This window comes from Heloderma suspectum, chromosome 7 (genome assembly GCF_057233095.1).
Source record: "Heloderma suspectum isolate Gila_16-S chromosome 7, 16-S_ref, whole genome shotgun sequence".
Taxonomy (NCBI): Eukaryota; Metazoa; Chordata; class Lepidosauria; order Squamata; family Helodermatidae; genus Heloderma; species Heloderma suspectum.
In genome coordinates, this window is record NC_139464.1 from 43,452,341 (window position 1) to 43,465,267 (window position 12,927).

General features: G+C 41.8%; 1 protein-coding gene across 7 annotated transcripts in view; it reads right to left on the bottom strand.

Annotated features, from left to right (window-relative positions):
• The window catches only part of FAM227A (family with sequence similarity 227 member A), a 37,084-nt gene extending 24,283 nt beyond the window's left edge, over nucleotides 1–12,801 (bottom strand). Inside the window, exons 1-6 of one of the 7 annotated variants that reach the window (XM_084809837.1) lie at nucleotides 12,728–12,801; nucleotides 9,775–9,863; nucleotides 8,226–8,366; nucleotides 4,900–4,985; nucleotides 3,771–3,846; nucleotides 1,187–1,275 (exon numbers count right to left, since the gene is read on the bottom strand). In XM_084809837.1, the coding sequence (XP_084665963.1) occupies nucleotides 1,187–1,275; nucleotides 3,771–3,846; nucleotides 4,900–4,985; nucleotides 8,226–8,346 (372 nt within the window). In that variant the 5' untranslated portion in view covers nucleotides 8,347–8,366; nucleotides 9,775–9,863; nucleotides 12,728–12,801. Of the gene's footprint in view, nucleotides 1–1,186; nucleotides 1,276–3,770; nucleotides 3,847–4,899; nucleotides 4,986–5,422; nucleotides 5,532–8,225; nucleotides 8,367–9,774; nucleotides 9,864–12,579 lie in introns of all 7 variants that reach the window. The other 6 variants (XM_084809841.1, XM_084809836.1, XM_084809843.1 and 3 more) reach the window with 6 other exon arrangements.
• Between the last annotated feature and the right edge of the window lie 126 nt (nucleotides 12,802–12,927).

The window sequence follows — 12,927 nt, forward strand, 5'->3', positions numbered from 1 at the left end:
CCATTTGTATATAATTGAGTATATTTGTTCTGTGGAGTATTTATTCTAAAACAGCCATAGGAGGCTCTGAATTGGACTGAAAAGAGACACCATGGGAGGGGGTGTTTAACCCATTTGCGATACAGGTATCACATGGTTTTCCCCATTTGCGATACTGGTATCACATGGCCGCCTGTTTTTTGTGCTCACTTTGCACAATTGATGTTTCTACACTCTAACAGCAGCCTCACATTGAGCATGTTACAGTAGTCCAACTTCAAAGTAACCAAGACATGCATAACCACGGCTAGATCAGCCTTCACCAAGGAAGGCTGCAGTTGGTGTATTAACCAAAGCTGTGCAAAGATACCCAGACCACAGCTATCCATTTCTCCAGGAGAAAGGCTGGTTCCAGGCAGAAGCAAGCTAGTGTGAGACCTGAGGGGGAAGCTCTCATTTATGCCAATAAGAGCTTCCCTCCCCAGGCTATTAACAGCCACAGAGGGATTTTGTTGGACCTGTGGTGGGGAAGGAAAGGGTTTAAGCACCCTTCCCTGTATACCACAGTCCCAATGACAATCCATCACCACCACGGCGGCAATTAACTATAAATAAATCATAGATGCAGCTTCAAGTGACACATTTAGTGTGATGTCTAGTTTGGCCCTCAGCCCTCATCTGCAAGGAGGAGATAATAATACTGACCTAAATAATAGGACTACTCCATGGACTATAACGGGATAAGCCCTTTGAATGCCCAAAAGCAGAGGACGAATGTATCATATAGCTAGCATCATACAATGCTCAAAAGCAGAGTAAGTATCATATAGCTAGTATCATATAAAGGAAGCAGTGATTATAGGAGTATGTATAATGGGCTAGAACAGCCTTCCCCAACTTGGCACCCTCCAGATGTGTTGGGCTTCAACTCTCATAGCCAGCATGGCCATTGGCTATGATGGCTAGGAATTATGGGAGTTGCAGTCCAGTACATCTGGGGGTGCCAAGTTGTGGAAGCCTGGGTGAGGGTGGACTAGAAAGCCCAACAATCTGATCTAGCATGGCTTCTTCATAGCCACTCATCTCACAATAAAATTCACACTTTCTGACCATTTGGAATTGCAAGGATTCTGCCACTTCCTAAATGCTAACCCAAATATGCACTTCCTAGGAAATTAGTTTGTAATCCCTCAATGGACCATTGTACCTTTTTCTGAGCTATTTTGCCCTGAGCGATTAAAATATCAATCTCTGAACCATGCCCGCCAGTCTTCTGCATCACCTTCTGGTCTCTCTCTGCAATGCAAGAGGGGAAAAAATGCCATAGTATGTCACCATACAATGGGCAATCATTCCATGGGAACTAGTTAAGTCAGAGCACTGGGTTTGTTGTTTGGAAATATTTCAACTCAACCAGATGAGTAAAGTAGTAATATGTCTGTGCCAGCTTTTAATCGTACTTTAACATAGCTCAATGACAGCATGGCTCAAAGCAAAGGAAGCTATCAGCATATAATTATCCAAGCACGGCTGGCTCAAGTTTGTTCCATGTCTGTGGTTTGCTTTGATGTTGTACTCGCCCCAGGATGGCATAAGCCCACATACACACAAGAGCCAGGGTGGCACAGAGGGATAGAGAGATGGAGTGACACTTAGGATCAGTGCTCTGCTCAGCCATGACCCTCACTGGAGGACCTTTCACCAGCATCTCTCAGCCAAACTTACCTCACAGAGCTGTAGTGAGAATAAAAGAGGGGTGGAGGAGACATGGACGATCATGAATGTATGTCATCCTCCGCTCCTTCAAGGAAAGGTGGGACAAAAATGTACTTTTTAAATCACATTTATATCCAATCCTTCCTCCAGGAAGCTCAGGGCAGAGAGTGTATGGGATATCCCAATTTATCCTCACAATGGCCTATGTAGGTTAGGCTGAAAAACAGTGACTTGCCCCAGGCTACCTAACAAGCTTCCTGGCAGAGTGGAGATTTAAATACAGGTCTCCCTGGTCCAAGTCCAACAAGCTAACCACTACACTTCACCATGCTAAATCTCCACAGAGGCTTACATGAGACAAAACCATTTGCCAGAGACTAATTAAAGCTCTACAGTTTATATCCACTCATTCACACATAGTTCTTGTTTAAGAAAAAATGACCAGTGTATCTAGTATCGCCCTGGCAATTTACAACCCTATCCTAAATGTGTGAGCTTGAAAGTGAGTCCTTTTGAGTTCAATAAGGCTTACCTTCTGGCAAGAATACTTATGATTGCAGCCTTACTCTGTAGGAAATGTTTGACTGCTGCAAAGAGCAATGTCACAGCAATGGCATCAAAAAATAAGCAAGCCAGAAGAGTATTGCCTAGGAAAAGCTGATGTCTTATAAGTATGTGCTTCATTGTATTTCAAGTTACAGGGACTCCCTAAACCAGAGGTGCAGAACCACTTTCAGCCCAAGGGCCAAATTCACTTTTGGAGAAGCTTTTAGCAGCCACATTCCAATGGTGGGTGGGGCCTAAGGCAAAAGGGGTGAGGCCAAAATACCAGCATATTTTAGCTTAAAGTTTGTTACTGCCATTAACTACAACTTAAGAGAGGAATTTCAACATTTTTAGAATGGGGGAAAAGCTTGCACAAAAGCTGGGAAATCATTGAATGATTGGTGGTTGGGGGAAAGGGGTGTGGTCATCTGGGGAAATCCAGAGGACTGGACTGGGACTCCAGGGGCCAAATTTGGCCCCTGAGCCTGAGGTTCTGCTCCCCTGCTCTAAATCAAAACAATGAATTGTCTACCAAGATGGATGACAAACTGTTGCACTAAAAAGTAATCCACGAAGCACTAAATAAGGGAAATATACACAAATCATGTCCCAATAAACATAAAGGGACTCTGTAACACTTTTGTGAAAGCATGCATGCATTAATGGCATTAGAGATTATATTTTCAAAGTCCTATCATATGCCCAGTAAGTTCAAAATCTTCAGATGCACTCTCTACATGCAAGATGCTTTTTCTTTGATTGTTTTAAGGTGTAATCCTGGCTGGGAAATGCTGGGAGCTGTAGGACTTTTTTCTGTCTAAACATGCATAGGAATGTGCCCTTAAAGACCTAGATGAGAATGTAGACATTTTTCAGAAGTATTAAAGTTACACATTTTAAAACTATATATTCCACCAATTAATATCCCAGCCCCAGCCCAGTCCACATTCAAACTGAGTTCCACAAGAGACTTTGGTTGCATTTAAACATAATGTCAAACAATGGTTTGTAAAACCAAACGATGGTTTGGCATTATAACCTTCACCATATTACATACCATTTGGTTTGGGAGGGATTGCCAAACCAGGATATCAAACCATGGTTTGCTTTGCCAATTATAGTTGTACTAACTGTGATTTGCTGCTATGTTTGAATTTTCAGATCTTTGACAAACCACCATTAGGGCCATTGCTTTGCCCCCAAATGGTGCTGCACCTTGGAGAAGGGAAATGCTTCACCTCAAGAGGCTGCTGCACCTTAGAGACAGGAGTACACTTCTGTCCTTTTGAAGCTGAGAGCTGAGCAGATGGAAAAGAAAAGCAGACAAACAACCCTAAACCATGATTTGCCTCGTATAGGTCTATAATCTCAAATCTTAACAATGGCTAGCGCAAATCATGGTTTGGAGTGAGATCTGAATTGAGTCACAGTGACAAAATAGGAATTTACTCACAGAAATATGTTCTAATGAAAATTTATTTTTTGAAGGAGAGAGGAACACGTCAATATTCTGTAGTAATTATGCCTACCTTTCCCCCTGCTTGCTCTTGACACTTTTCTAGAACTCCTCCATGTTTGATGTCTCTTCAGCCCATCCTCAATCACCTTCAATGACAACAATAATAGATCACTGTGGTTAGACACTAATTTCCTAGGAAGTCCTGGAATGTACTCTTCTCTTTGGCAAATTAGAAAAGGAAGGGTGCACGTTATTAACTGCCTCACTATTTTGTCATTCTTTTTACTTAGACATTTAGTCCAAGCCTGAGGAATATCTCTGAAGCAATTATATGAGTTCTGGTAAATAGGGTTGTAATCCTAAACACATTTATTAGGAAGTAACGATGCATGGTAAACATGCATAGAATGGCAATGCACATCTATTCCTTCTTCTTGCTTTTTCTAATGTTTCCTCTGTTTCTACCATTGCTTTTCCATCTTTCTATTTTCCCCCTCTCTCCTCTTCTAATTTCTTTGGTTCATAAAAGTCCCCTGGGTCAAGAGATTCAAACATGGTGGTCGAATTCAGGAGATAAATGCTTTATTCTCTAATGATTATATTGGACACCACTCAGTCAAACTGAAGTACTTTCAAGTCCCATTGATTTCAATGAAAAAAATTAAAATACTAAAACCCCTCCCATGGAAATCAATGGGACTTAAAAGTGCTTAAGTTTTGAGGGATTGTGCCCGTTGTTTCGGTGCATTTTTCATTTACTCAGGCTTAGAGAAATGTGAATATCTATGCACTTAACCGTCTAGAATCTCATAAGCATAGTCTGCTTCACTCTCACTTCTTTTGTCTGAAGAGGAATTGATACAGCCAAATAGCCATCAGCCCTCCATTTGACATCTAATTTTGTCTTTTGTGTGCTATGAAGACCTGTGCATGAATTTCTTGAAAGTTTAAAAGGTGGCAAAATTTAGACCTTGCTGGTGCCATAGCATCGTCACTCTTGGTATATACCTCATTCTCTGCACCAACTCAGCTACATAATGCTAATCTAGGACTTCCCTCCACTTAAAAAAAGAAGTTATTTTCAGCTTGTCAGCAGAAAGGCCACACGAGATTCTTTGTTAAATCATTTGCCTAAAAGTAGCATCAGAAAACCACACTGGGATTCCTCACATAATGTGTTGGAAGATCTCTTTACTCACTAAGTCACTACTGTCAATTTTTTTCAGTCCCAATTCTAAATGAGTGATTTTCTGGTTCACATTTCGTATGCTGCCAATGACATATGCTAACAGATCTTCATTAAGGATTTATTTTTGGAAAGCCTTTAAAGAGGTGTAAGAATTTCCTGCTATTTTTATCTCTTAATATCTTTACTTAAATGTTATTTCTTCTTTGTAAAATGCATAATAGAAAGAGAGCTTCGGCTATTGGGTGGTATAGAAATTAATTAATTAAATAAATAAATAATAATAATAATTATTATTGCAGGAATCAGAAATATGACCGGCTAGAAAGCTGACATGGTAGTACACAGAACAATGGTCTGGGTCCATTCCCCACTCCTATCTACTGACATGCTAACCCCACTGAAGTCATACATGACTTGTTTCGGGAAGTAGAACACATAGGGCCAGCACTCAGTACTACAGCACATGGTTTGCATGCAGACAGTCCAAGGTTTGATCCCCAGCATCTCCAGGTAGGGTTAGGAAAGAATCCTACCTGAACCCCTGGGGAGCCACAACCAGTCAATGTCAACAATACTTGGCTACATGGTCCAAAGGTTTGACTCAGTATAAGGCAGCTTCTTATGTTCCTAAGGAGAGGGACCCTGTAGGAAATATGACCCTGATAGCTTCTGTTCATGAAAGTCTCTCTTTGCATTGAGCCAACTGGTGTTCATTTTTTTTAAAATTTGCAATTCTAGCAATAACAATAACAAGTACATCAATCCCTCGCACAAAAAATCATAAGAAAAAAGTCGTAACAATAACTTATAACAATATGTCAAGTACAGTCACACACATAAATTATATACCTATAGATAATACAATTACATTATTATATCTCTATTACTTGGCCCATTTCTATGTCAAATTAGAATTTACTATGCCAGAAGTCTAATTGATTAGTTGGAGGTCCATCTTCTATATTTGGTTCTCAGAAAAACATTAGGAATGGGTACCAAGGTGCTACAAAATTATCTTCTTTTATTTCTCCTCTAGCTACACAAAAATGGCTGGTTAATTTCTCCGCCAGTGCTACTGACCATATTCTATCAAGGTATTTCTGAAATGAGAGACATTGAGAATTTTTCCAAGTTCTGCCAATCTCGATCCTCGCAGCTCCAATATTGGCAAGTATAGCCAATAATTCTTTATGAAACAGTCCCTCATTCTCCCCAGTAAACAGTGCGAACAGTAATAACGTTTCATTTGGATTGACAGTTTTGTTACTTTATTCAACCACTCTCTCACTTCATGCCAGAATGGTCTGACTTTTGGACAGAAGATCCACATATGCTCAAGTGATCCCCTTAAGACACAGTTTCTCCAAAACATGTCCAATATCTCTGTTGATTTTATGTAACTTTGTAGGACAGAGATGCCATCTATGGACTGTTTTTAATACCATTTCTTTAGACTTCGCCGATATAGACTTGTAGGGCTGTGAAGACCATATTCTTACCCATGACTCTTCTGATATATTAACATTTAAATTCATTTCCCAAGTCATTTTAGGTCCTATATTTTTACCATATTCCTCCTCAATAATGGTCTTATAAATTACTGATACTAAATTACTGATTTTTTAAACTGAATTCTTTGGTACAATAATTTTCAAATATTGTAAGTGGTCTTATGGAATGTGACATGTTATACAAATAAGTTACAAATTTATTAATTTGCAATAATTGGAACCAGATAGTTCTTATTTGGACAGTTTTAGCTTTTAAGGGGGCAATCTTAGGTGGATCGACGGTCGCCTCTGATCCTGGAGGTGACCGCCTATCCAGTGCAGGGCGGGAGGACTGTTGAGGAGTGGATCTCCTCCTTGCTCCCCTTGCTCTGCTTTCACAGCTAGGCAGCCGATTTCAGCTGTCTTGCGACAGGACCTCAGAGTGTGGGAAGCGGTGGTCAGATGAAACATAGGATGTGTCGTACCAGCATTTCCGACCTCCCCGCCCCGCCCCCAGGAATGCTCCGTTTTCGCCAGTCTGCGCTGCTCTTACAGGCGCAGGGTGCAGGGCCAATCTGCGCTGCTTATGAGGCAGTGCGGGAGGGGGTGGGAGGTCGGTTCTTCGGGAATCGATCTACCCCATGGCTGTCTAGCCACTGACTAGTGGCCATAGGATTGCGCTCTAATTGTCTTACTGAAATTTATAAGAGGTTTTGCTCTTATAAATAAGTCTCTAAGTCTATAGATCCCAATTTCTTTCTATAATTTATATTGCACATATTTGTCTGGTACTCATCTGACAGTCAGATTTGACCCACATGCTACTACTTGTCCACTGCAGATCTGCAGCTTGTCCTATATCCAAGGCTCCAGGTAAATAACATTATTTCCACATCTCAGTCAAATGACAATATTGTAAGGTTGGTTACTATTATTTCTATTTTTTATGACTAAGGTTCTAGACTGGAAAACAGTCTAGATCCACTGGGGCTGTTCACACAACACTCTAACCCACACTCAGTTGTTGAGTGTGGTTTATTGTTGAACCATGGGTTAGCATATTGTCTGAACTCCAGACATTTTCCACAGGGTGACTTATAAACGATGCAGTGTGGCTTGTTAACCACCCTGAACAACCCAACAACAAACCATGGGTTCTCGAGGTGGCTTTTTGAGAAAAATAAGCCACACTGCATGGTTAACAAGCCACCCTGTGGAAAACGTCCTGGGTTCAGTCAAAACGCTAACTCACGGTTCAACAACAACCCACACTCAACCACTGAGTGGGGTTAGCGTGTTGTGTGAAAACGAATTGCCCAGTTTGCACCATCACAGGGTGGTTAACAAACCACAATGGCTTGTTAACCACCCTGCACATGCCAGTCGCATGCCAGCTGATTTGCATAATTACCTTTGCCGGGGGCAGCTTCTCATGTCATCCAAACCCGATCAGGATGGCTTGTTGGGGTGGTTAACAAACCACCCAGAACCCATGCCCTGTTGTAGGGTTGTGGGGTGGTTAGTTAACCACTCCAACAAGCCACTCCCATCGTGTTTAGATGACATGAGAAGCCACTGCGGGGGGCTTGGATTGTGCTGCAACCTGCAATGGCTAATAAACTACGGTGGGCTGCAGTGATTGTGCAAACCAGGGGTCAGTGAGTTATTCAGGATCTCCCAAAACCGATTGTGCCATTACCTCTCAAACAATGGGGTTGGGAAAGCACCAAATAATTATTAGGATAACAGAAGACACCTTTAAACTAAACCAAAACTAAAATAGTAATGTTTAAGTATATACAAGCTATATCTTTATTCAAGCACATATTGTATGAACAAAGGATACGGCGTGGTTTGTCATCTAATTTGCAATACATGGTTTCACTTTTCTTTTCTTGGTTTGCTGGTGGCAGTATCAAGAATCCCTTTAAAGGGCTCACAAATGATTCTGTACTTACAAATTCCATCTTTCCTCTTGAAATAAACCCTAAAAATATGAGAGAGGGAAAACCATATTTCCATTATAATACATTTTCATACAGTCTTTCTCACTGTATCGTTCCCAAGGCGTGATCACTGTTAGACCAACTATGATTGGTTTGGCCTGATTTAAACTAATGATACTTTATGTTCCTTCATGTGGAAATGGAAGGAGTTACTTTATAAAGAAAAAAGTCAACACTTTCCCCTCCAGTATATAACTCAGTGAGCTTCAGTACACCATGGTTTTATCCCACAGCTTTACTGGGGCTTCTGCTTCTGGATTCTTTGCAGGATCAAGATTGGCTTCTTTACATGTGCTTTTTTGGGAATTTCCTTTGTCTCCAAGTTCTATATGTTTCATTAAACAGCCACTAGATGGCTTTGTGGTGTTGTGCACTTTACATGCAGCAATATCACACTTCCCAGATTTAATATATTTTCCCTGTTAAGGGAAATGCCGCAATATTAGTCACAAAGGACGGGAGAGGTCCTGGAGGATGACGATACTGTGTAGAGAACCCACAAACTTCTGTGAGTGACCAGTCATGAGTACACAATAAAAGCCTCACGTAGAGAAGCCCAGTGAGAGAAAGAAAAGGACTTCTAAGGAAAAATTCCCCTAATTTGTTATCATTACTACAGCCAACAGGGGGGCAGAAATTTGGAATTCTAGAAGTTGCTTAGGTATTCCCAGAAGAAAGTCAAAGCCTGAAAACCACAGATATCAACTGTACCACTCTCCATTGTTCACTAGGATTAGGGGTGTATGGATTGTGCAAAATCCGTTCCCTCTGTGTCTTGTAGATTGTCATTCTGATATCTGCCCTTTAATAGAATTAGATTTTTTTGTTTCCAAATTTGCGCAAATGCGCAGGTGTGAAAATGTGCAGATCCCCTCAAAATGCAGATTTTCACGCTTTAGCCTATGGGGGAAATGCACATTTTGGGCTGGGTTTTTTATTTTGCATTTTTTCCAACAATGAAATTTCTGCAAAATTCGGGAAAGTTAAGAAATTGGTCTGGAAGTCCATGGAATCCACCTGACAGGGGGAGCTGGTCCGCTGTGGGTAGCCAGACAGATGGGCGGCTAATAAATCTAATTAATAAAATAAATAAATAAATAAATCTGCAGGTTGGATTAATGAAAATCCAAACTCATTTGCTTTCATTGTGGATTTCTTTAACATCCCTAATTGGGGTAGCATTGTATCCAAAGGTGTATTTTTTTAAAGCTATGTCAAAATCATGTTGTTTGTTCTGTCCCATCATTAACTTTCCTGCTCCTGTTCTTTTGTTTTATATGTTTCACTCAAACTGTGGGGAAAGACATTTAAATCATAAAAGTTTGATTATAATTTTGAAATGTCAAAAATGTATATTTTAGCATTCTGGAACTGCAGTCCTATGCATACTTTCCTCAAAGGTGGCTTCCCAACAGGAAGGCACTTAGCTCTACCAATCAAATGACATCATGCTATTACATCGTCCTTTAACAGGTTTTCTGTGTAGGGAAAAAAAAGATGAAAGAAATGGTGTGAAAACACAGGAGAGGTACAAATGCAAGTTAACATTGCTTGTAAACTTCTGTGAATGAGGCAGGGAAATTGAACAACAAAAGTCTTATCTGGAAGCACCCATGTCCTGCCAAACTCAATGGATCTTCTGAGTAAAAATGTGCAAGTTCTAATCAGGCTGCAATACTATTGAACTCAGAGAGCCTTACTTCTAAGTAAGCCAGTTTAGGAAGCACACTGCATAGCTGCCATCTTAAGCATTTTTGTTGTTGTTTATTCGTTCAGTCGCTTCCGACTCTTCGTGACTTCATGGACCAGCCCACGGCAGAGCTTCCTGTCGGCCGTCACCACCCCCAGCTCCCCCAACGTCGAGTCCGTCACCTCCAGAATATCATCCATCCATCTTGCCTTTGGTTGGCCCCTCTTCCTTTTGCCTTCCACTTTCCCTAGCATCAGCATCTTCTCCAGGGTATCCTGTCTTCTCATTATGCGGCCAAAGTACTTCAGTTTTGCCTTTAATATCATTCCCTCAAGTGAGCAGTCTGGCTTTATTTCCTGGGGTATGGACTGGTTTGATCTTCTTGCAGTCCAAGGCACTCTCAGAATTTTCCTTCAGCACCACAGTTCAAAAGCATCTAACTTCCTTCGCTCAGCCTTCCTTATGGTCCAGCTCTCGCAGCCTTAGGTTACTACGGGGAATACCATTGCTTTAACTACGTGGACCTTTGTTGTCAGTGTGATGTCTCTGCTCTTAACTATTTTATCAAGATTTGTCATTGCTCTCCTCCCAAGAAGTAAACGTCTTCTGATTTCCTGGCTGCAGTCAGCGTCTGCAGTAATCTTTGCGCCTAGAAAGACAAAGTCTGTCACTGCCTCCACGTTTTCTCCCTCTATTTGCCAGTTATCAAGCTGGTTGCCATAATCTTGGTTTTTTTGAGGTTTAACTGCAACCCAGCTTTTTCACTTTCTTCTTTCACCTTTGTCATGAGGTTCCTCAGCTCCTCCTCGCTTTCAGCCATCAAAGTGGTATCATCTGCATATCTGAGATTGTTAATGTTTCTTCCAGCGATTTTAACTCCAGCCTTGGCTTCATCAAGCCCAGCACGTCGCATGATGTGTTCTGCGTACAGGTTGAATAGGTAGGGTGAGAGTATACAACCCTGCCGTACTTCTTTCCCAATCTTAAACCAGTCCGTTGATCCGTGGTCTGTTCTTACCGTTGCTACTTGGTCGTTATACAGATTCCTCAGGAGGCAGACAAGATGACTTGGTATCCCCATACCACCAAGAACTTGCCACAATTTGTTATGATCCACAGAGTCAAAGGCTTTAGAATAGTCAATAAAACAGAAATAGATGTTTTTCTGAAACTCCCTGGCTTTCTCCATTATCCAGCGGATATTGGCAATTTGGTCTCTAGTTCCTCTGCCTTTTCTAAACCCAGCTTGTACATCTGGCAATTCTCGTTCCATGAATTGCTGGAGTCTACCTTGCAAGATCTTGAGCATTACCTTACTGGCATGTGAAATAAGTGCCACTGTTCGAGTGTTTGAACATTCTTGGTGCTTCCCTTTTTTGGTATGGGGATATAAGTTGATTTTTTCCAATCTGTTGGCCATTCTTGTGTTTTCCAAATTTGCTGGCATATGGCATGCGTCACGTTGACAGCATCATCTTGCAAGATTTTAAACAGTTCAGCTGGGATACCGTCATCTCCTGCTGCCTTCAAAATGAGTTAACTTTATTTCTAAGTAAATGGGTTAAGGAGTTGAGTGTTATGGAGTTGTACACTGATATACACTGTTTACTTATTGCACAGTTATTCCTATGCATATTTATTCAGAGCTGGAATGGGTCAGAATAGGATGGAGAAGAGTGATTTGTCTTTTGTTCTTGGATAAAGAGGTGGTATAGAAAAAAAGAGAAAGGCAAATCCCACACTAGGGATCATCAGGAAATTAAATATAAAACTGCAATTACCATAATGCCTTTATAATACACAATACAGCTATATTCATGATGTACAGTTCTGGTTGCCTGTACACCAAATATCAAAAAAGATATTGGAGAGCTGGGAAAGATACAGGAAAAGATAATCAAAATAATCAAGAGGTTGGAGGACCTTCTTCTCTGTGAGGAAAGTTTAAGGCAGGGATGCAGAATTTCAGGCCCTAGGTCCCAATCCAGCCCACCTGGTTTCATAATATGGCCCTCTGCGTTTCCTGAGATGCCCATGTTCCTCTCGCAACCACCAATCATTCACTGGTATCCTGGCTTTTGTACAACTCCCCACCCAGCACCCCCATTCTAAGAGGCTGAAATGCCTTCCCCAAGCCCCAGTTACCGCAAGTAGGAGGTTTAAGCTAAAATATACTTATATCTTTGGTAGTGTTGGGCTCATCCCTATTGCCTTTGGCCCCACCCACTACGGGAATGTGGTCCCCAAGAGCTTCTCCAACATGGAATTCTGCCCTCTTGCGGAAAGCGGTTCTGCATCTTCGGGTTAAGGCATTTTAGGCTTTTTAGCTTAGGAAAAAAAAAGAAAAGAATGACTGTGACATGATACAGAGTAGCCCACCCCAACTGGGTGCCCTCCAGGTGGGTTGGATTCCAACTCATTATCCCGAAACAGCTGGATGATGGGAGTTGGAATCCAACCCATCTCGAGGGCACCCGGCTGGGGAGGGCTGATAGAGCGGTTACCCTCGACTTCTTGGGAGATTTGCACTGCTGGCAGGGCGGGAAGAGAGGCACTTCCTTCCCCATCCAGATGTAAGACCCGGTTTGTTCATCAGCGGCCTCCGTCCATAGTGTCCCCTATAGGACTTAGAAGCAGAAGCGCTCAACTTGCCCCGCTGATGTCAACTCTGAAGTCGCGCCGGCGCCTCTACTGCTCTCGCCCGGAATACACCACCTCCCCAGCCAGCTTCCGGTCTCTCGCTGGGCGTCCTTTTGTTACCGTGGCAACTAAACCGGAACAACCCACTTATTCTTTGTACGTTTACTCGAGTCTAAAGGGTAGCGCTAGCTGCTCGCTATTATTGGCGAATC